Genomic DNA, 21,943 nt, shown 5'->3' on the forward strand with positions numbered 1-21,943 from the left:
GAGGTGCAGAGACAAAGGATGACCATGGCTTTTTTAGAAATAGTTTTGTTGTGACTACATAATATGTGACTTCTTATAATCCCCCCTCCCATTTCCCCACAATAGAAAATGCATAGCAGAATAATAGAAAGTATGGCAGGCTAAAGACCCAAAAGAAAAGATGGCTGCAGGCCTGATAGCAGGACTTAACACACTTTTACTTCAGAGGCTCATATTTAATATGTGTAAGGACACCATTCTCCAGATATTAAGATTTTGTCCACAATTTTCCTTTGCGTCAATTTCTAATGCAACTTTTGCTTTTTCAGGTAAAATTATAATGACTAGAAAAGTGTGTTGTGTGTGTGTCTGTGTGTGTGTGTGTATTAGCATGGCCAAAGTTTGCAAACAGGATATAAAAGACCTCTTGGAGGAAAGCTCCAGCTGGCAGTACTGTATTATATAATTAACAATGTCAGTTATTGACTAATCTATGTTTAAACACCAGGACAAATCTGAGTTAAAATGTATACTTTGAAAATTTAGACTTAGATCCTGCTTCTTTCATTTTTCTCAACTTTGTAAACTTTTTTTTAATGAATTTGGCATAATTTGCTGGCGAGAGTCTAGTGCTAATCAACAGTTCTATTCTATTGCAGCCTTATGCATATCTCCTAAGAAATTACATCCTGTTTAGTTCTAAAGTTTACTTTTATGAAAGCAAATTTTTGAAAAACTGCCTATACAATTGGCAATATTTAGGTTTGCAATTGTGATTTAGGAAAATGTTCCAAAGCTTAAATTTGAATAAATTGCTAGAGTAACTAACCTTTTTGCAGCATGGTTACTCTGGCTTAAGGCATAACTTTAAACAAATATCCTTCAACTGACACTCCTAATATTTAAGAAACTTTGATGAAAATGAAACTTTTCAAATATTTTTAAAAAGTTTAGGGGAAAGGAGTTGGATCCATTTAGATATCTCATTTTTTAATTAGGTCTTATTTGTCTCAGTATTTTAGGAGAAGCAGTCTGTGTCACAAATGTTAAATAACTAAAATAACAGATTATGATGGTTCTAAATGGCAATGTCGGTCAAAGATTGTTCATCTACTGCTGCTCCATAAACCCCAAGAACAGGACTTTATGCAAATGTGCTTAGAGAAGAATACTTAATCTAAATTCATATTTAATGTTTAAAATCAAATTATTTCAATATAAGAAACAGTTGGAAACTCTCTGATCATGTTTTGATCCTAGCACTGTTTTCTTTTCACATGTATCTTGAAAATATCAGGGGAGGCCCTGGTTTGGATACCATCTGATAAGAAAACAAATTGTGGATTCTTCAATTGGCTTTCCATGGTGTCCTTTTTCATACTCATACTAGTTACTTTTAAAGTTGTTTTTAATTATTCTGGATTGTTCTTTGGCCATTTTTCATTCAAGTTATTTTATGTAGTAGTGGAAACATTTCACTACTATGATATGTAGTTCCTCAAACATATGAAGAAACATTTACCTAATTTTTCAGCCATTTTTTTTTACATCTGTTTTATTTTTTGTTTTCAATTCATAAAATTACAGTCACCCATTACTAAAAATGATCCTTCAAGAAGTTTGCTGGTTATAATTTTTGTCTCCTATTCATATGGTGTTTATATTCATGCATTGATTGACTGACTGGTTGATTGATTGATTAATGTTCTTACACTTCTTAGAAGAAAAAAAGCATCAAATATGGTTCTAGCCTGTTACAAAATGTGCCATCTTGATACTAATGAATACAGATGATCAAATTATATGCTATAAAGGAATTAAATTGGTTTCATCACACAATCTTGTGTAGTATCTACCATGTTAGAAAATCAATATATCTTCTTGCAAATATATCGTAGAAAATTGCCTTGTTTTTTTATCAGCAAATGAAACAAATGAACATAGAACTATAATTCTTCCACATGATTAATTCTTGTAATAACAATTGAATGAGTTATTTCTATTCCTTTTAAAAATAATTTATTCAAGTTTCCATTTTTCTCCAAATAAATGCATGTGGCCTTAAGAAATATTTATTATAATTACTGAGGGGGGGGGGAATGACTTTAACTGGGAAACAGAAAATACTAATAATAAATAGTTAAAACATGTTGTCTCAAATGTATTACTTATGTTTTGTTCCTAAATAGGTACTATTTCTGTCAACACAATGCGTACTCCATATACTGCACCAGGAGAAAGTGAGATCTTGGACCTTGATGATGATTTATACCTTGGAGGTTTGCCAGAAAATAAAGCTGGCCTTGTCTTTCCAACGGAAGTCTGGACAGCCCTTCTAAATTATGGCTATGTGGGCTGTATTCGAGACTTGTTTATTGATGGACAAAGTAAAGACATCCGTCAAATGGCAGAAATCCAGAGCACATCTGGGGTGAAACCCTCCTGTTCAAGAGAAACAGCAAAGCCATGTCTAAGCAACCCATGTAAAAACAATGGTGTATGTAGAGATGGCTGGAACAGATATGTCTGTGATTGCTCTGGTACAGGCTACCTGGGCAGGTCATGTGAACGAGGTAAGTCACTGTCTTGAGATCTTTGGTTTGCATAATGAGGACAGAATGGAATGAAACAGTCACATACATTCTACCCTGTTTCCCTGAAAATAAGACCTCCCCAGATAATAAGCTTAATCAGGCTTTTGAGCGCATGTGCTAAAATAAGCCCTCCCCGAAAATAAGCCCTCCCTGAAAATATTACAACACAGCAGCAGCCATGAGGTGATCACATTCGCTGCCTCCTGCACCTCAAAAATAATAAGACCTTCCTGAAAATAAGGTCAAGTGGTTACTTCATGGTCAAAAGGGAAACACAATACTGATTTAATGTGTGTGTTTTTTTCTGCATACAATTATATGGATCTATCATTTGGTTAATAATAAACATTATTAATCTATAAAGCACTGAATGAAGCAGTGGACAAAATATTCCTCTGAGAAAGGAAAACTTCCATGAAAATGATCTAATCTTTAAATGCAAATTATTACTCAACGGAGCAAACTGATATAGAAATTGTTCAAAAAGTGGTATCTAAGGATATAATCCTCCCAATCTATTGTTGGGAGGATTATATTGTTAATGCAATATATGTAACAATAATAATACAATATTGTTCATTGCCTTCTAAGATTTTGGAACAATTTACTTGGTTTATTTTGCTGGATATAAAAATCAGGAAGATGCCAAATAGACCTTGCAGTATTGGTTAAATAGATCATGAAATTTATGAATGATATTTGATCAACACTATAACTTTAAAGCTGTCAACAATAAAAAGCTTTACAAGTGTAGTTTGCTTCAAAGGTAATGAAATCTGAATGAGGTGCTGCTTCCATGTGGCTTCATGAATATCACCCGCTGCCTCTAAACCAGCAGTGTTAAACTCGCAATGACACATTGTCATCACGTGACATATTACAACTTTTTCCCCTTTGCTAAAATGATGGTAGGGGTGGCCAGCACATAATGCATCTGGCCCATGGACTGCAAGTTTGACATCGCTTCTCTAAACAAGTGGATGTGCTGTGTTCTTTTATTTAATGCCAATTTGGGGGCCTGTTCCAGAATGTCCAGGAATTAGAAGAGGCTTCTGTGTATGGAAATGCAAGATAAAGCCCAGAATCAAAATGAAATGTCTCAATAAGAACAATTACACTGCCATTGCCTTATCCTTACATATACTTCACTATAAAGGCCTAAATGCAAGACACATTGCATAGCCCTAGTGACTAGTAATTTTTCACACGAGAGCTTTGGCTGACCACCACACTCATTTTCAAAGCAGGTAACTCACAATGAGATTATGGTTTTCACAATATACCAAAAAAGAGAATATTTAAGAGAATGTATAGATTATCGGTATCAGAGGTGGTATTTAGCAGGTTCTGACCAGTTCTGGAGAACTAGTAGCAGAAATTTTGAGTAGTTCAGAGAACCGGTAAATACCACCTCTGACTGGCCCCGCTTCTATCTATTGTCTGGCTCCCAAGTTCCAGCTGATTGGGAGGGAATGGGGATTTTGTAGTATCCTTCACCTGGAAATTGAGATTTTACAATATCCTTCCCCTGCCATGGCCACCAAGCCACACCCACAGAACCGGTAATAAAAATAATTGAATCCCACAACTGATCAGTACCAAACAGAGAACAGGGTTTCAGTCCAAAATTTTTCAGGAAACAAGATGTTTTCTTGGCCCACAAAGTGAAAGAAAGATTTCACTACACAAATGAAATTATATGGTTGGTAGGGAAAAGAAGTAGAGATTTCTAGTCCTGGAAACAGGAGCAGAATAGAATCAGCTATATAACCACCATGAAGAATAGTTTACAATAGTTAATGCAAGAAGCCTCTTCTTAGGCAAAGGGAAAAAAAATAACAATTGCTATCCTAACCAATGGATAATAATATAATTTCAGAAAAACATTACTAAAGAAAAAGTCTACTAAAGAAAGAATAATTTGACAGGGACGTTTAGGAATGGTCCAAACAAAGAAGGCAGAAATCCCTTCTGAGCAGTATAAAGAAATTCTATATCAATTTTTAGAGTAGTTCGTTATTCTTAGATCTGTGAATCAACACCAGGCTTCAAAAGTCATAAGACAGATACTTCACATAGTGTCATAAGATTTTTCTGTAACATTGCTTTTATCTTTAGTATTTTTCAGGCATGTGGCCTTCACCTCTCCAGCTACATTACCCAGTTTGGTTAAGTCATTGTCAGAGAGGATTGAGCTATTTTCTTGTCAGCACTTTAAATTCAATTCAATCATTGTACCACAGGCCACAAAGAAGGGTTACAATCTGATAAGCGTTGCCAGATACCAGCATTTAGATAAGAGTAGCCTGTAACAGAAAGAGTATATGTCTTTCCTTAACCCAAATCAGCAGAAACCTTATTAATGCTGAGTTGATAGATCTCTTGTGTCTAAATGTTTCTCAAATATTTTTCTTTGCTATGGCATCGGAATAGAGTCTATAGGAAATAAAAAGTGTAAATTAATCACGGACAGAGATCCAACACCTCTGAAGTCCTCTGTTGTAGTTCTTATTGGTAATTGATCATGTTTGCAAGACATTTTCTGACATCTATACTCTAGCTGTTGTCCCAAATGTTTCATTAATGTAGCTCCCCAGTATACCAAGGAGCTGAGACAGGCTTTATGGTTTAATCAAAGACATTTGGGAGTGATCATCTCCAATCTTTCTGGTGGAGATGGAGATCTTATTAAGGCTACTACCTGCAACAAATTCCCTGAAAAGACTCCGAAAATGTTCTGGATTCACAGTTCCAGAGAAAATCAGTCACATTTATTTTCTACTCTAGCTGAGGTTATAGGTAGTTTTAAGGTTCAACTTCTTCAAGTAGTGATTTGTCTATGACAGTGGTGTCTGAGAAAATGAAACTTTCTCTGTGTATGAGCATCCCTAAAAATATAGCTTGGGAAGATAAGTGAAGCATGATTTTAAGTTTAATTGAAAAACAAGAAAGAAAATGCATGAAGGGGAAAGGCTGAGCTAAATAGTTAGCTAGTTACTCTCTCCTAGAAGGAGAATCAAGTATAAAGGGTCCATGCATATGTGAATTGGGATTAAAGAGCCTGTATTAGCAATGTGCTTGACCATAGATTTCACTTGCCCTGACCTTAAGATCATAACTGAAAAAAAGTCACCACACTGGTGCCTCTATCTTGGGGCCAGCTTTGTTTATTTAACAATCAAATTTGCATGCCACCCAACATCCGAAAGTCACTGTAATGGTGAAATGAGCAGCATATATTGCAATGCGCTCTACATGGGGCTGCCCTTGAAGAGCATTCAGAAACTTCAGTTGGTGCAAAATGCAGCAGCCCGCATGGTTTTGTGCAGATCCCTGGTGCACATGTATTGGTTGGCGATTTGCTTCCAGGTGCAATTCAAGGTGCTGTTTTTCATCTTTAAGCCCTTCGTGGCTTGGGACCGAGTTATCTGAGGGACCATCTCTTGTCAGCCACATCTACCTGACCCATCATAGTGGGAAGACAGGGAATGTTGAGGGTCCCATCCCCAAGGGAGATGCACCTGGTGGAACCCAGAAGAAGAGCTGTTGTGGCTCCCTCTCTCTGGAACATTATTCCCCCAGAGATTAGAATGGCCCCCATTCTAATACTCTTTTGGAAGTCTCTGGTTCTGCCAGCGAGCCTGGGGAACCCAGACCAGGATGGAGCCCATTAAATGGTTCATGTGATCTGCTGACACCAGGACAGAAGATTGGAGATGGGGGTGATTTTGTTATATTGTACTATATTAATTTATTTGATTCTTTTTGTTAGTTTTTTATTGTTTTTAATATGGTTTGATATTCTGCAAGCCCCCTTGAGTCACCATGGGTGAATAGGCAGCAATATCAATTCAATAAATAAATAAATACATGAATATAGATTTTAAAAAAAAACAATGAACTCTAATGATTTTGGGCAGCTTCTGGCAGAAAAAAGGACACCTTCCTCTATTCTGATTCTTTTGGAGAAAGAACCTAGAAAAGGAACCTGCAGAGCTCCAATGGATCCTTCTCTTCTAGTCATGGGTCTCTGTGATCATTTCCCCTTTTCCTGTCAGAGAAAACAGAGCCTTCCTAGGCAGTGTAGGTTGTTGTTGTTGTTTCTTTGACTCCAACAGGAAGGCATTCCAGAGACTGATATTTCTATGTGATTGCAATGCTTTCCACTATGGATTATATAACCATACTTGACTAGTGCACAGTTGTGGTCTTTCACACAAAGAGGAACTCTGTGCAATCAGATTTCTCAGCATGTGGAATACTGTCAATTTCAATTCTTTTGCACAAACTATGGTAACATTGACTACATGACACTACAAAGTCTTATAATATATTACTAACATATCACCTACCATACCTAGAAAAAGAGAATTGAACATGATTGAAATGAAAAACTACTTCAGTCTTTATGGGAAAAAGAGATCATTTTCATTATGCTTAATTCTCAATGAAATGTCCTTATTATTGCATTTTCATCATGTGAAATAGTGACCATAGTGCAATAGTGCATTAACTTCAACATCCAGACATGAGATAACTTACATAGCAAGTCCTGCAGAGTTATATTTCACTTCAAAGAAGGGAAATTCTCCGAATGGAATAGACTGATGAAAAGAAAACTCAAATGGGAAGCCAAAAAGGCAATCCCACTCTAGAAAGCTTTGTGGTTGTTTAAAATCACAATAATAGAAGCTCTGACATAATCAAAGGTTGATTCTGAGTAATTTTAATAGCCATAGAATAAAAGGGTGGGCCCTCTTGGATAAGCAACTAGGTAAAGAATAGAAAACAAAGAGTAAAAGTAAACACTCATTTCTCACAATAAAAGAGGTTACTCTAGGATTCTGTCTAGGATCAGAATAAAATAGAATAGCAGAGTTGGAAGGGACCTTGTTCAGGCAGGAAACCCTACACCACTTCAGACAAATGGTTATCCAATAGCTTCTTTAAAACTTCCAGTGTTGGAGCATTCACAACTTTTGGAGGCAAGTTGTTCCACTGATTAATTGTTCTGTCAGAAAATTTCTCCTTAGTTCTAAGTTGCTTCTCTCCTTGATTAGTTTCCACCCATTGCTTCTTGTTCTACCCTCAGGTGCTTTGGGGAATAGTTTGACTCCCTCCTCTTTGTGGCAACCCCTGAGATATTGGAACACTGCTATCATGTCATCCCTAGTCCTTCTTTTCATTAAACTAGACATACCCAGTTCCTGCAACCATTCCTCATATGTTTTAGCCTCCAGTCCCCTAATCATCTTTGTTGCTCTTCTCTTCACACTTTCTAGAGTCTCCACATCTTTTTTACATCAGTGCTTTTTAAACATATTTATAAATGACCTGGAATCACCTGTGTTTGTAGAATAGCTAAGTTTGCTGATGACACTAAATTGTTCTGAATGGTAAAAACAATAAGAGAGTCTGAAAAGCTCCAAAAGGATCCTTGCACATTGGGGGAGTAGGTATCAAAATGGAAGATGCCATTCAATGTGAGTAAGTGTATAATGATGCAAGTTGGTGCCAAAAGCCCCAACTGTTTATAAAAAAAACTGATGGGATCAGAAGTTATAAGGAAAGAGTTCATGCAATGAAGATGTTAACATAGTGCACATCTGTTGTAAAAAAAAAAGCTTGTTAGAGACAATAGAAAATAATATTGGAAATAGTCATGCCAATATTATAATGCCTTTATATAAATCCCTGGTGCAACTACATCTGGAACAGAGGTCTCCAAACTTGGCAACTTTAAGCAAAGCTGGCTGGGCAATTCTGGGAGTTGGCTTAAAGGCTTAAAGGCTTAAAGTTGTCAAGTTTGGAGATCCCTGATCTAGAATATTGTGTGCAGCTCTGTTTGCCATACCTCAAAAAGGATGTAGTAAAGCTAGAGATGGTTCAAAGGAGGGCAATTAAGAAGCTCAAGGGATGGTGCAAATCCCTTCTTTCAAGACTTTTGGGTCTAGAAAGGAGGCAGAGGAGAGGATATGATTCAGGAATACGAAATTATGCATAGTATGGATAAAATGGACAAGAAAAACAATTTTTCCCCTTCTCAAAGTACTATAAAGTCTTGTTATTAGTTGCAGTCATGCCTGACCCATTATAACCCCATGGACAATGTTCCTCCAGGCCTTCCTGTCTTCTACCGTCCTCTGGAGTTCATTTAAGTTCACACTGACTGCTTCAGTGACTCCATCCAGGCACCTAATTCTCTGTTGTCCCCTTCTTCTTTTGCCCTCAATCTTTCCCAGCATTAGACTCTTCTCCAATGAGTCCTTCCTTCTCATTAGGTGGCCAAAGTATTTGAGTTTCATTTTCAGGCTCTCGCCTTCTAAAGAGCAGTCAGGGTTGATCTCCTCTAGGACTGGCCAGTTTGATCGGCTTGCAGTGCAAGAGACTCACACACATTTTTACTATACAAGAATTGCTTTTTAGATAAAAACACTCTCAGTTCTGCACCTATAGCTGTGAATGGCTATACAACAACCCTTTTAACAACATTACACTCCCTAAATTGAGATTATTTACATTCTACTGGTTTGTGATCATTTTGCTATGATCTCAGGCAATTAGAAATCATATTGATGTGATTATGTCAGATTGTATGCAATTCTTACAAGCATTGATGATATTTTATCTTGTTCTTCCCTCCCACAGTCCTTTCTCTTTTCTTGTAACCCTCAGATCTATTTTATATGAAGAAAATCCTACTGCACAAATGCATGTTCACTTGTATAACAATGACAGTAGTTTATCATTATACTAAGTAGTCAATCAAATGTAGTTATGGTATGTTGCAGAATAAATTTGCCATAAAGATTTTGAACTGACAAGCGCATTTGCCCTGCACTTGATTTGCACCCCACCCCTCCCAATTAGCTTTAAAAAAGTCAGTGAAACCCCCACTTTCTCTCTTTAGGACGAGTTGAGGCAGAGCAACCTATTTGTACTGTTAAAAATAAAATCACATCCTCTGTAGAACCTCCTTATTTCTTGTTTTAGAATATGAAACTTTTTGGCAGAAATCCAAGTATCCCGTTGTCTCTTGACTTTTCTATTACTAGTAGACAATGCTGAAAGGGGCTTGGGGTGGTGAAAGTGGGGGCTGTAACTAGACATCAACTGAATTAGAAAATTCTTCAGTTAAATAGACATGGTGTACCACCCTGTGGCAAAGTCCTGCTATTACAGAGGCAGGCACTTTCAACGACAAAAGCAGCGAGAGCAAAGAAAGGACTGTGAACAGACAAAGTGTGCAGCTTTAAAAATAAAAAACTAAAGAATTCATGCAGGTTATGCAGTTATTGAAAAGAGGATAACTAAGCATGTGCAAGCCTATAAAATGTGAAAAACTCTTCAAGTTTAATAAAATGCCTCAAAGCGTGTTTGCGTGCACACACACACACATTAAGATTTTTTTCAGTAATTCATCAATTTAGTAATTTCTTAGTTCAAGTTGTCTGTCTTTTTTAATCCTGTTTTTATTTTTTTTTTATTTTTATAAATAACTCAAGGCAACTAATACAGCACGATTTAATCATTTTCCACAATTTAATTTTCTGAAACATAGACCTTGAGCTGCTGGGACCAATGCTAATCTGATGTACTCACAATGTTATCTGGCTATTTTTCCTGCAGATATCTGTAGTATTTATTCAGCACATGGGATATTGAATGTTACCCTAGAGCTTCCCTAACTGGAGGAAGTTATGCTCACAGCATTTCTCTCCCCTCCCTTCTTCAATAATAATTGTATCCCAAATGGCCATGCATTGATATGATTACAACTTTTGGGATTCCAAAATACAATATATCCATCCCCTTCTACAGCATTGTTATACTACCCATGTGTGCCTGCTGACAAAAACTTCTAGCCAATAAGTATAATACCATTACAGTTGTTGCATGAGATAAAAGAAAAGGGTAGCAGAAGTACATGTTTACTTCAGTGAATAAAACTCCTTCTGGAGAAATAAAGGAGAAGCACGTTGAATGGGATGAGGAATTTATGTAATATGAGAACCAAGGGTTATAGCAAATGCTCATTAACTCTTATATTTTAACTTAAATCAGGAGCAAAGCAACATGCCACCTTGATCAAAGAAGTAGTTTGGTCTAGTGGGTCAAGTTAGAAACCAGGAGACCATGGGCTCTAGACCTCCCTTAGGCATTAAAAGAAGTTGGGGAACTTTGGGCGTGTCACACTCTCTCAGCCCACCATGTCAGGCTCAGGAGACAAACAGATCAGTCAAATTCTTGTCCCAACCAAATGGATCAATATTTTGTTGATTTGAAAAAATAATAATAAAGTGGATCCTGAACTTGCAAGAAAAGTGCTAGGAAGCAAAATAATTGTCCCCTTTGGGTCAAAGCAAAAGATAGTCTTTTTCATTCAGGATCCTACAGTAGCCAATCTAATGTTCCTAAAATCAAAACCTTGATTTGCCTAATTTTTATAATTTTCTCAAGTTTCAGCCCTTTGCTGCCTATTTCCACACAGTATCCAACATTCAAAGATAAACTGCTTTTACAACTTTGAAAAAAGGAAGACTTATTTAGCTAATTTAACTAATATTACATAGGGTAAGAGGAACAGATAATTTTTCTAATGTACCTTCCTATTCTCTGAAAAGGAATGAAATATCACAAGGGAATATTATTTCTTGTCTATCCTCCCCTTCTAATTTGTCTGATGTCGAGCACAGCAAACGATATCCTGTTGTTCTATTCATGCTCACTCTTTCTTGGCAAGCTCCATTCTTCCAAGTGATTCCGTGGGAATAATAAGTGATGGCATTTTCATTCTCGGCATTTGCACAGAATTAAACATTTGGCTTGACATCCAGGAGCTGCAATATTTATGCAGGAAAAATAGACTATCAGTGATTACCCTGCTTTATTTGGTCTTTGAGAAATGCTCTGCAATAGAATCTTTCCTAGCATTAGCTACAAGCCTTAGAGGACAGTTAGAAAGCTGTCTTCCTAAAAACTTCTTCAATATCACCATGTTTGGTTTTGTAGCTGGTGCTGTAATGAAATGGCTCCTACTGATTGCCATTCACTTTATGGATTTCTCACTTAGATTATGCTTTCATATTGCTGGTAAATTCATGCCATTTGTTTGCTGTAATTTTTAGATGCTCCCTGAAGCCTTGAAACAGAAGATTCAGATATCTTGCATTAGCTGTAATTGAGTATAAGTAGTCTCTGTGTTTCAAGTTTAATTTTATTTTATAATTGGAAGCTAGAAAGAATTTTCCTTTTCTTGTAAGAGAGTTCATAAAAGGTGTGGGCCATGGGGAGAGTAGAGAGAAGGAAGATATTGCTGTGTGTGTTTGTTTGTGTGTGTGTGTTTCATCCCTGAAGGTGGTTATATTCTCAGATGGGCTAAAGGCAATACTCTTAGAAGTTATAGTGTTCTACACTTATTTTGCTACTGTGAGTTTTGGCTGATTATGCTGAAAGTATAAACATCAAAGTAATCAGTGGATGGGCTTTGTTTGTTTATGGTAAGACTAGCAGATGGCAAGACAGATGTCATGGCAGCATAATTTTGGCTTCTCTCTTTATATTTTATCAGGGTTTGGAGTACATGATTACCTTTTGGCAATGGCTTTCATAGGTGTTCATTTTCAACAAGGCAGCAGCAGCAATAAAAAAGGGCAATGTGAATGAAATGACTACAAAGATGCTAAGATGCAGATTTTTTATTTCAGTTTGCCCTAAACCCTTTTATTACCTGTATTAGATGAAAAGAGGGGAGAAGCCAAACCGTTTGCATGTCTTCAGCTAAATGAAACAAGTATCAATAAATATTCAGTGTGATCATGTGATCACTGTAATAGACCAACGAGTTTATAAAGAGTAGGCAAAAATGGGGAATCAGACATTTAAATTGATATGCACAGCCCAGGTACCTAAACAGCCCTTCAAATTGGATTTCAAGCGATAAAATCCATGTGCAAACCAGTGTATATACTAAAGGGGTATCCTCCTAGCTTTGTAGTCTTAATACCGGTATATGTTTATTTATTTGCAAAAATAAAAGTATGTAGCATTCATTTCTGGTATATTCTATTTGAAATAAAATAAAATTTTAAATAACATAAGTTTTTTTTTTTAAATGATGCATCTTGCAGAACAGAATTAATATTTGAATGAATTTATTTCCAGAGATAAATTATTAGTGCCTATTACCACATTATTTAAACTAATGAACACTCCAAGAACCCACCATTTTTACCTCAACACAAGTGTGCACATGCACATGCACGCGGGCGGACATTCATTCATTTAGAATTAGACTGTAAAATCTCAGATACTGCCATCTAGTGATCAACCATATTTTTTCATTCCAGAATTGGCAGCTCTAATAATTACAAAGTCAGAACCCGCACACATGGCTAGAAATGTTTGATGGACAAGACTTCTGACACTAAACCTCAGACAACTTTGCCCAGTTATTAAATAAGCTGAACTGATTGTATCCAATCAGGAGAAAGACTGTAATTATCAAGAATTAGCGAACGGAAACATACTAGTATTCCATATAGGCAACATACAAATTCCATATAGACAAGTTTGTAGAAATAAGTTAAAAACAAAACTGCCAATAATGGATTGCCTGCATGTAAAAGGATGCTGGCAGCTACCTAAACTACTATTTCAGTTCTGGTCATGGCATCTTGAAAGGAATACTGTGGAGCAATGTGCAAAAGGAATCAAACAGCTGAAACAGCCCACCTAAAAGGGGAAAAAAATACATTTGAATATAATCTTTAATATAGAAAAAAGTGAATAAAGAGAATGGGTGGATTTGTTTCAAAAAGTGCAAGGTATAGAAGTAGTGAAGAAGAAATCATTTTGATCACATAAACCTAGAATCCAGTCCCATCTGGTAAAACTGAATGAATAGAGATTCTGGAAAAAGGCAACATCTTCTCAAAAGAAATTGTAATAGCTATCCGGTTGAACTCTTGTAGAATGTAAGGAATGTAAGAAATCCATATATGTTACTATCATCTAGCAGTCATTATGCACATATTCTCTGTAATAACTAAGAAAGAATTGATATGGGAATTATTATGTAAACTGGCTATGGCAGGAATAGATTGCAAACCAGAGAACTTGTTGCTCTGGTCCAGAACACCTCTTATTACTACTTAATGCTGTTCATGTACGTTGTCCAACTTGGGTGCCCTATCAGATACATTCCAAAATCTTCAACAGGCAATTTTAGATGGCTACTCAGTGACAGATCTATGTGCATCATGAAGCATATGGATATCAATATTGTGTGAAAATTCTTCTGTGCATTAGCAAATTCATTAGCAAACCCATTTCTCCATTTTCCATAATCCTTGAAATTACTATTATTTACTTTCAGGATAAAGCTTCTGAAAACTTACAATGATAATTCCTTCTGCCTTTTCTACCCCAGCCCTTAAGGAACAATTGCTCTCTTGTGTACTTTAATAAAGCCATTTCCTCCCTTTATAACTGTTGCATTACTAATGCAGAAATGATGGTAAAAACTTTTATTCCCTGCCCTACATGCTGCAAGCTGCCTAATGAGCAAGATATTATTAAACATTTTTTCCTGTTGTTTGGAGCATAACTTTCTGCTCCATTGCTGTTGGCTTTCCATTCCCTTTGGAATTGAGACTAAGAGTGACAATAGGCCTAAACTATATATAATCTGATCTGAATGAAGTATAAAAGCTTGTCCACCTATATCTGTGATGGTGAACCCATGGCACATATGCCACAGGTGGCATGCAGAGCCCTCTCTGCAGGCATGGCAGCCATTGCCCAGCCCAGCTCCACTGCGCATGTGGATACACCCAGCTGGCCTTTGGGTCTCTGCCATGTATTCACGGGGGCAGTGCTTCCCTGATCTCTGCAGGTTTCCCCCCCAGTGTGCCCTAGCTTTTTCCTTCATTTCTGCCAGCTGTGCCTTCCCTGATCTCCGCAGGTTCCCCCTCCGCAGGTGCCTCTCCGTGGCAGAAATGGAGGAGAAAGCTAGGGCGCACTGGGGGGAAGAAACTGCGGAGATCAGGGAAGGCATGTGTGGTAGAAATGCAGGAGAAATCTAGGGCATGCTGGGGGAGAAACTGCAGAGATTGGGGAAGCCAAAATGGGGTGCGGGGTTGCTGCACAAGGCCCCCGGGGCCTCATTTTGGGCCTGGAAAGCCTCTTGCACCAATCTGGAAACCAAAACGGGGGCCAGGGATGGGGCACATGCAAATGTGCTTGCATTACATTTTGGGGATTTAGACACTCGGCTCCAAAAAGATTAATCATCACTGACCTATATTGTTTAGGGGCGGACCAAAACCCAAATCCAAAGCCATTTCAAGACATTATAATAAACTACAGTATTATTACTGATGCAGTGAAAACATGTGGCAGAGCATAAACTGATGCCTTGGCCAAAAGAGGGGAAAATCCACACAAAAACAAAACAAGAAAAAGCAAATATATCACCACCATTTGATTGACCATTATACATAATTCTTTAACAAAAAAGTAGGATTATCATATTGTCCAGATCTGAAAGACTGTATAACATGATTTATAACCTGGTTTTCGATAAAACCAGGTTATACCCATGCCAAATCATGCTGTGACATGACATCCCCATATCTCTGGATATACTTTGTTGCCATTGATGTCCAGAATTTTTTAAGAAATAAAAATGGTGTTGTCCATAATAAAATTTGCCTGTTCCGAAGACTGTATAAAGCCTGTTCACCAAGCTACCAGGAATAGATAATACCAAGTTAGCAGGAATAGCCAACATGCTGGAAGATAGGCTTAAGATACAGAAGGATCTTGACAGACTTGAACATTGGGCACTATCTAACAAAATGAAATTTAATGGTGAAAAAAGTAAAGTTGTTCATTTAGACAATAAAAAACAAAATGCACACATACATTTTATGTGGTACCTTGCTCAATAGTGGTGATTGTGAGAAGGATCTTGGAGTCCTAGTAGACAATCACTTCAATATGAGCCAGCAGTGTGCAGCAGCTGCCCAGAAAGCCAACACTGTTCTAGGTTGCATAAACAGAGGGATAGAATCAAGATCACATGAAGTATTTATACCATTTTATAATACCTCGGTAAGGCCACACTTGGAGTACTGCATCCAATTTTGGTTGCCACAATGTAAAAAATATATTGAGACTTTAGAAAGAGTGCAGAGAAGAGCAATAAAGATGATTAGGGGACTGGAGGCTAAAACATATGAAGAACAGTTTCAGGAACTGGGTATGTCTAGTTTAATGAAAAGAAGGACCAGGGGTGACATGATAGCAGTGTTCCGATATCTCAAGGGCTGCTATAAAGAAGAGGGAGTCAAGCTATTCTCCAAAGCACTTGAGAGTAGGACAAGAAGCAATGGGTGAAAACTAATCAAGGAGAAATTTCCTGACAGTTAGAACAATTAATCAGTGGAACAAGTTGCCTCCGGAAGTTGTAAATGCTCCAACACTGGAAGTTTTAAAGAAGAGATTAGATAACCATTTGTCTGAAGTGGTATAGGGTTTCCTGCCTAGGCAGGGGGTTGGACTAGAAGACCTCCAAGGTCCCTTCCAACTCTGTTATTCTATTCTGTTATTTGGGGGGAGGGAATGGTTATCCTTGTTAACCAGTCTTTGGAGTTTAGTAAGTCAAATGATATTTTTAAATATATGTTTTGGGGGAGGCTAATACATGAAGATAAAGGGCCATATTATGCATACTGAATGTGCAGGCCTGGAATTCTCCCTCAACTCCTCTCTTCTTTTATTTGTTTTTAATTGTGTTGGGATGTTTATATTAGGAAATGGTAAGTAATTGACTAGTAGATGAATGCAACATTTGAAACAGATACAATATTCAACAATCTATTCTTAGGTGATAAACTGTATTTTGTTTATAAATGTATGAATTGCTGTGGAATCATATATAAACAACAGTATATAATATTGTTAAGTAGACATTTGAAGTGAAAATGTAAGCATATCTTTCATTTGATAATTGTTATATTACAGCTGTTGTTATTTTCTGTGAAGTTATTGGTGTTAACAATTATTCTTTAGATTCTGAACAGAGTTTAATGAATAGAAACAGCAATCTATCAGATTAATCAAAGCTTGCCATTTTTATAATACAGACTGCCCAGTTCTTGTCACATCTCCTGTTTACAGTATTTAGGAATGCAGTTGGAAACAGAGATTGATAATGCCTTTGTGTTTGTCTATAGTTGGTAGGGTATGTTCACCTTGGTGCAGAACAAGATTTGTAAACCTGGCTTAATATATCAGGATGCAACTCTTGGCAAAAAACCCTCCCCCCAATGCATTTCACCTTGCAGAAATCCAAGATGGTAAATTTCTTATCATTTTCCTGCTTCTCCACTTTCAGAGGCAACTGTTCTAAGCTATGATGGAAGCATGTTTATGAAAATTCAACTCCCTATGGTGATGCACACAGAAGCAGAAGATGTGTCCTTACGGTTCAGGTCTCAGAGAGCATATGGCATTCTGATGGCCACAACTTCAAGAGAATCTGCTGACACATTGCGTTTAGAGCTGGATGCAGGACGAGTTAAGCTAACAGTCAACCTAGGTAACATTCTCCCCCCCTCCCATCCTAAAATTTACATTTCAAACATCCTTTTTTATCTTTGCCTGCTAGCATCAATTCAACAGCCTGTTTGACACTGAAAATAACCTGTCTTTTATATATGAAATTTGTACATGTGTGTGTGAGTGTGTGGGTGTATTTGTAATATTATTCCATTATTTATTTATTTGGGTTTTATATATTTTTTTATTTTTGTACATTCTATTTTTCAACCCACTACAATTAATTTTGATCTGCAGCCTGTTCTAAAAAGAGAAGACCAGCACTTCAGTGGTGTTAATGAGGTATTCCTTTTGGGGAAAAAATATATATACCAAAAATGATTTATTCTGACAGATATCTCCATATTGCTAGAAATTCAGCATCGACTTCTGTTCCTGAAAAAGATGTATTCCTGGCTTTGTGTTGCATTTGGCAATCTTTCACCATTTATACAATCAGTGAAGAAGCGAATGCTCTTTGGGAATACATGTTATTGTTAGTATTATGGATGAGGATAGTCTGAGTATAACAGACTTTTGAACAGATGGTCCAAAATAACAATAATAATAATAAATAAAATCCCTGGCTTTTCTATGTGGCCTTCAGTCAGAAATCACACCCTATGTAGGTTATGTGCGAAAACAAGGTTTATTCTCAAAATGTTCACAAATATGTCAGAGCCATCCTGATTATAGTTTACTGTTTCTGGCAATTTATAATACATTGCAGTTTATGTAAAATGTACGCACAAGTATAGAAATAAGGTATCTTGTAAACCTAAGCCACAATTACAAGTGATATGTTTGTTTGCTATGGTCTTCTCTCTCTGTAGCAGTCTGTCATTCTATGTTATCAAAATCATCCTTCCTCCCTGCTTTCTGTTGTTCCATAAAAATGCTCCCACAAACTTCACATTAGTTTTTTCTGTGTCACAAATAAGACAACCCTTCAATGCCCAAAGTCTGCGGCCCTCAGCAAACAGCCATGAGAACACGAACCACATAAACTCTTCTGCAGAATCAAGATCATGCTTTCTGGGGTATTTTTAAACAATTTTGTAAACAAATTCCTTTCTTCATTCACATAGCTCCTATATAGTTTTTCTTGAAGAGCTTGCTTTTTTGAGAATATTTTCCAGACCATTTATGCGGCATATTGAAAAGCTAACCTGAGGTGATTTCACTTTTAATTCAAAAGAAAAAAAAACCAACCTAATAGGACAGTTGACATATTCAAATCCCATTTCTAAGGAACCTTGAATAGTTGGATTTTGATGGTGTTAAGGAGGTTTTGCAGTGGGGATTTTTACCTAGAGCCCTCTTGTGGCATTTGTAAGTTACTGCAGGTAGTTAAATAGTTTTGAATTGAGAAAATGGCAGGGGTAACACAATGAAATGGGGTTTATTTCAAGAGAGCTTTCTGTAGACAGAGTCACATAGGGGATGTTCCTTGGCTGTTTGTAACCACTTTTCTGATGCGGTTGACGACACATGACAAACTCAGCTACATGGAAACAAAATCTAAGCTTTTTCTTTTCTTTAAATGTCTATAAATCCTCAAAGACCTTGAAGAGGAATAATTAAAATGCTGATCATCTGAGCATAAATCATTCATCTGTAGAAAACCTAGCAGAGTCTTCATACAGAAGCAAAGGAACAAGAGCGACGGTTTTCTTTTTACAAGCCTTATTCATCCTGAGACTCAAAAGTCACTATTGAGGCTTCGGTATGGGAAAACAGACAAAAAAGAAGCCATCAATCATAGATATGATTCAGAATAATTACACTTTGGGGAAAAAATAAAGACTACATGAAGGAATCACTTTCCAGCTATTTATGAATGGTTTAAATGCAGCTACAGATATTCCAGAAATTGAGAAGCAATCTAAAGTAGTATAAGTGTGACTTTTTAAATTTTGAAATATGTATCCTCCTTTGAGGCAATGCCAGTGGCCCAGAATGTGAGATTTTAGCCTTGGCGAGCACTATTCCCCATTGTGACGGAGCACTTTTTGAAATTATAATGGAGATCTTCTTGTTCTTTCATATATGGGAGAGAATGTTGCAGCCAGCTTAAATCCACTGACTGGAACAATTGCCACAAACCATTTTTGTCACTTAGATTTGTCACCATGTAGCTTTGTTTGAAATTGGCCATTTTTTTTTGTTACCCTATTATCACTTCTTCTACTTCTAAAGTCTTATCACCATATAACTGCATACTCTGGCAATACGGAAAGAATCAAAACATATAGTGGCCATGTTTGCATGTGTCTGTCCCCGGAAGGGTGGAATGTGATTTTACTGGATGTCTGCAGCTAATACTTTGAAGGATAAATTTTCATTTCTCATCTATTCTTCCCCATCTAGACTGTATCAGGATTAACTGTAATTCCAGTAAGTGCCTATTCAAAATTTTTAAATTTATTATTCCTCCATTATGAAGTATTTGAAAACTTTAGATTATATAACAAGTCACATATCATTTTTGCATAGTAGAATGACTTCTGTGGGATGGGGAGGTACCTTGGGGAAAATGTCATTGATACAAAAAGAAACCATAACATAAACTCTGTCATGGTCCCTTCACACCCCCAGATAATGCTTTAGAAAAATTTCAAGAATGTTGGCAGGGATTTTTGGAGTTTCAAATCAATTTTGAAAGGAAAAATATTTTATTATTAATATCATGATGTGGTGACCGTGGTGGCACAGTGGTTATAATGCAGTACTGCAGGCTACTTCTGCCGACTGCCGGCTTTGGCAGTTCAATTCTCACCAGCTATTTGACTTCCTATTGCAACATACTTAAAATCAATTGCACACTCACTTCTTGATAAGCATTCAACAATTATTCTCCCAAATTAAGAGCTTTCTCTGATTGCTTGAATATAATGAAAACTTCAGTGAATATATATGAATAACAATATTAAAGGTTATATTTATGTATTGGTTTCTTTTTGATCCTACGGTATATTGTTTTTATTATATGTCTTGCATCATTTTTACTGGGTAAACTGATAATAAGTTTTTAATCTTTCTGATATTATTTGGATTAAGATTCTATGTTCTGAAAGAGGATTGTGGACTGTGATTTTATTTTGAGTCTGTGGATCTCCCAAACATTCTATAGTAAGTACAATAGATTTTATTTTTCCTTTTGGGGAAGGATGTTAAATGTTGCAGCTTTTACATAGTCAGTGTATATTAATATACAAATAAATGACCAAGGACATGACAAACTTAAACCTAATTATATCAATTTCAATGAAAGAATTTTAAAAGTGATTTTACCAATTCCACTCATAACATTGAAAGATTCTAACCTTAACTAGGTTATGCTTTTCATCAAATATTATAACACAATTGCATCAAACATATTGTAACACAATTCAGTGGAACTTTGTAGATGTAAGGAGAGGGGAAAAGAATGCTTATTGAATTATTGCCAATGGTACTCTGGATTTTTGCTTTGGAACATTCAAAATCTAAATTTTCTTATTCAAAAGAAAAATCAAATATTTGCACAATTCTACTCCAGTTGCCTTCTTCTAATTGGTAAACTGTGGATTATAGTTTTTTATGATACTTCCACAAGCAAACAAATAAACAAATGACTAACTGGAATACTAGCAAGATAAAGTTCATCGTTCCAAATACTTTTTGACAGAAGTTCTTTGATATATTTGCTAATATCAATCAGTATAATTCTAATTGCACTGTGTTAGTAATATTTTAAGGGGAAATACATTTTGAAAATATGAATACTAATATTTAAAATTAAATTCTGGAATTAAAATTAAAATGCAATTTCAAAGTAGTTGTTTCTTTGTTTTTATCCCAGAACTGTATATGCATGTCAGGCTAATCTCTTCCTTAACAGCTTTTGAAAGCATATTAAAAACTGAGATTTTTCTGGATACTATTCAAATACTTCTCACTTACGCCATCCTTAACCTTTTTTTTAATTTTTAATGTTATAGGTTTGTGGTTCTTAATTTTTAAAATGTACTCTAATTATCTTTTTTATTTCTAATTAAATTGTATTGTGGATTTTTTAAAAAAAATTCATATGTTGCCCATCACTTGTGAGAATCATAAGAATGCAGTGGGATAAAAATGTAATTAATAAATAAATACATTATTTAAGAAGGAACATAATGTTAATCTTAAGGATAAAAGAAAGTATAGTTTGCCATGGACACAGTAAATAACTTTAGTAGTTCATGGCCAATCTGTTGAAATCAGTGGTGGGTTGCAGGCGGTATACCCCGGTACAGGCATACCGGAGCCTGCCCGGAGCACCAGGTACCATTCTGGTACGGTGCTCTGGAGGGCCCACCCACCAGCCTGAGCTTCTTACCTGTCCTTTAAAGCCTTCGGCAGTTCTGTGCATGTGCATGGTGCGTATAGCGCCTGTGCGATGCTCCACCAAGCATCTGGAGCATCATGGAGGTTTGCGGAACTGTCACTGGCAGGTATGACACATGCACACATCCATGTGGGTGACTTTGGGCCAGTTCCATCATACTGGTTGGAACGGGATCTGGAACCCACCACTGGCTGGAATGTATTATTATAGTCCTTGTGAACTGTTATATTCTTCCTTCCTATGGAAGGAAGAAATTGTTCAGAAGATATAATTATGGAAAACAAGTATGTGTATGTTTTTTGTTGTTGCTGTTATTGTTGAAATTTATATGACTGTGATTGTGATATACTTAGTCCTTGATTTTGAGCCATGGTAGCACAGTGGTTATAATGCA

General features: G+C 36.5%; 1 protein-coding gene across 18 annotated transcripts in view; it reads left to right on the forward strand.

Moving 5' to 3' along the window:
• The window catches only part of NRXN1 (neurexin 1), an 828,007-nt gene that overhangs the window by 327,950 nt on the left and 478,114 nt on the right, over nucleotides 1-21,943 (forward strand). For 9 of the 18 annotated variants that reach the window (XM_087717540.1, XM_087717541.1, XM_087717547.1 and 6 more), the window contains 3 exons: nucleotides 2,169-2,552; nucleotides 16,975-17,178; nucleotides 19,548-19,574. In XM_087717540.1, the coding sequence (XP_087573666.1) occupies nucleotides 2,169-2,552; nucleotides 16,975-17,178; nucleotides 19,548-19,574 (615 nt within the window). The remainder of the gene's footprint in view (nucleotides 1-2,168; nucleotides 2,553-16,974; nucleotides 17,179-19,547; nucleotides 19,575-21,943) is intronic. The other 9 variants (XM_087717544.1, XM_087717549.1, XM_087717550.1 and 6 more) reach the window with 1 other exon arrangement.

The sequence above is a fragment of the Thamnophis sirtalis genome, unplaced genomic scaffold (genome assembly GCF_051295495.1).
Source record: "Thamnophis sirtalis isolate CommonGarterSnake01/CBP01778 unplaced genomic scaffold, rThaSir2_p1.2 scaffold_6, whole genome shotgun sequence".
NCBI classification, from domain to species: domain Eukaryota; kingdom Metazoa; phylum Chordata; class Lepidosauria; order Squamata; family Natricidae; genus Thamnophis; species Thamnophis sirtalis.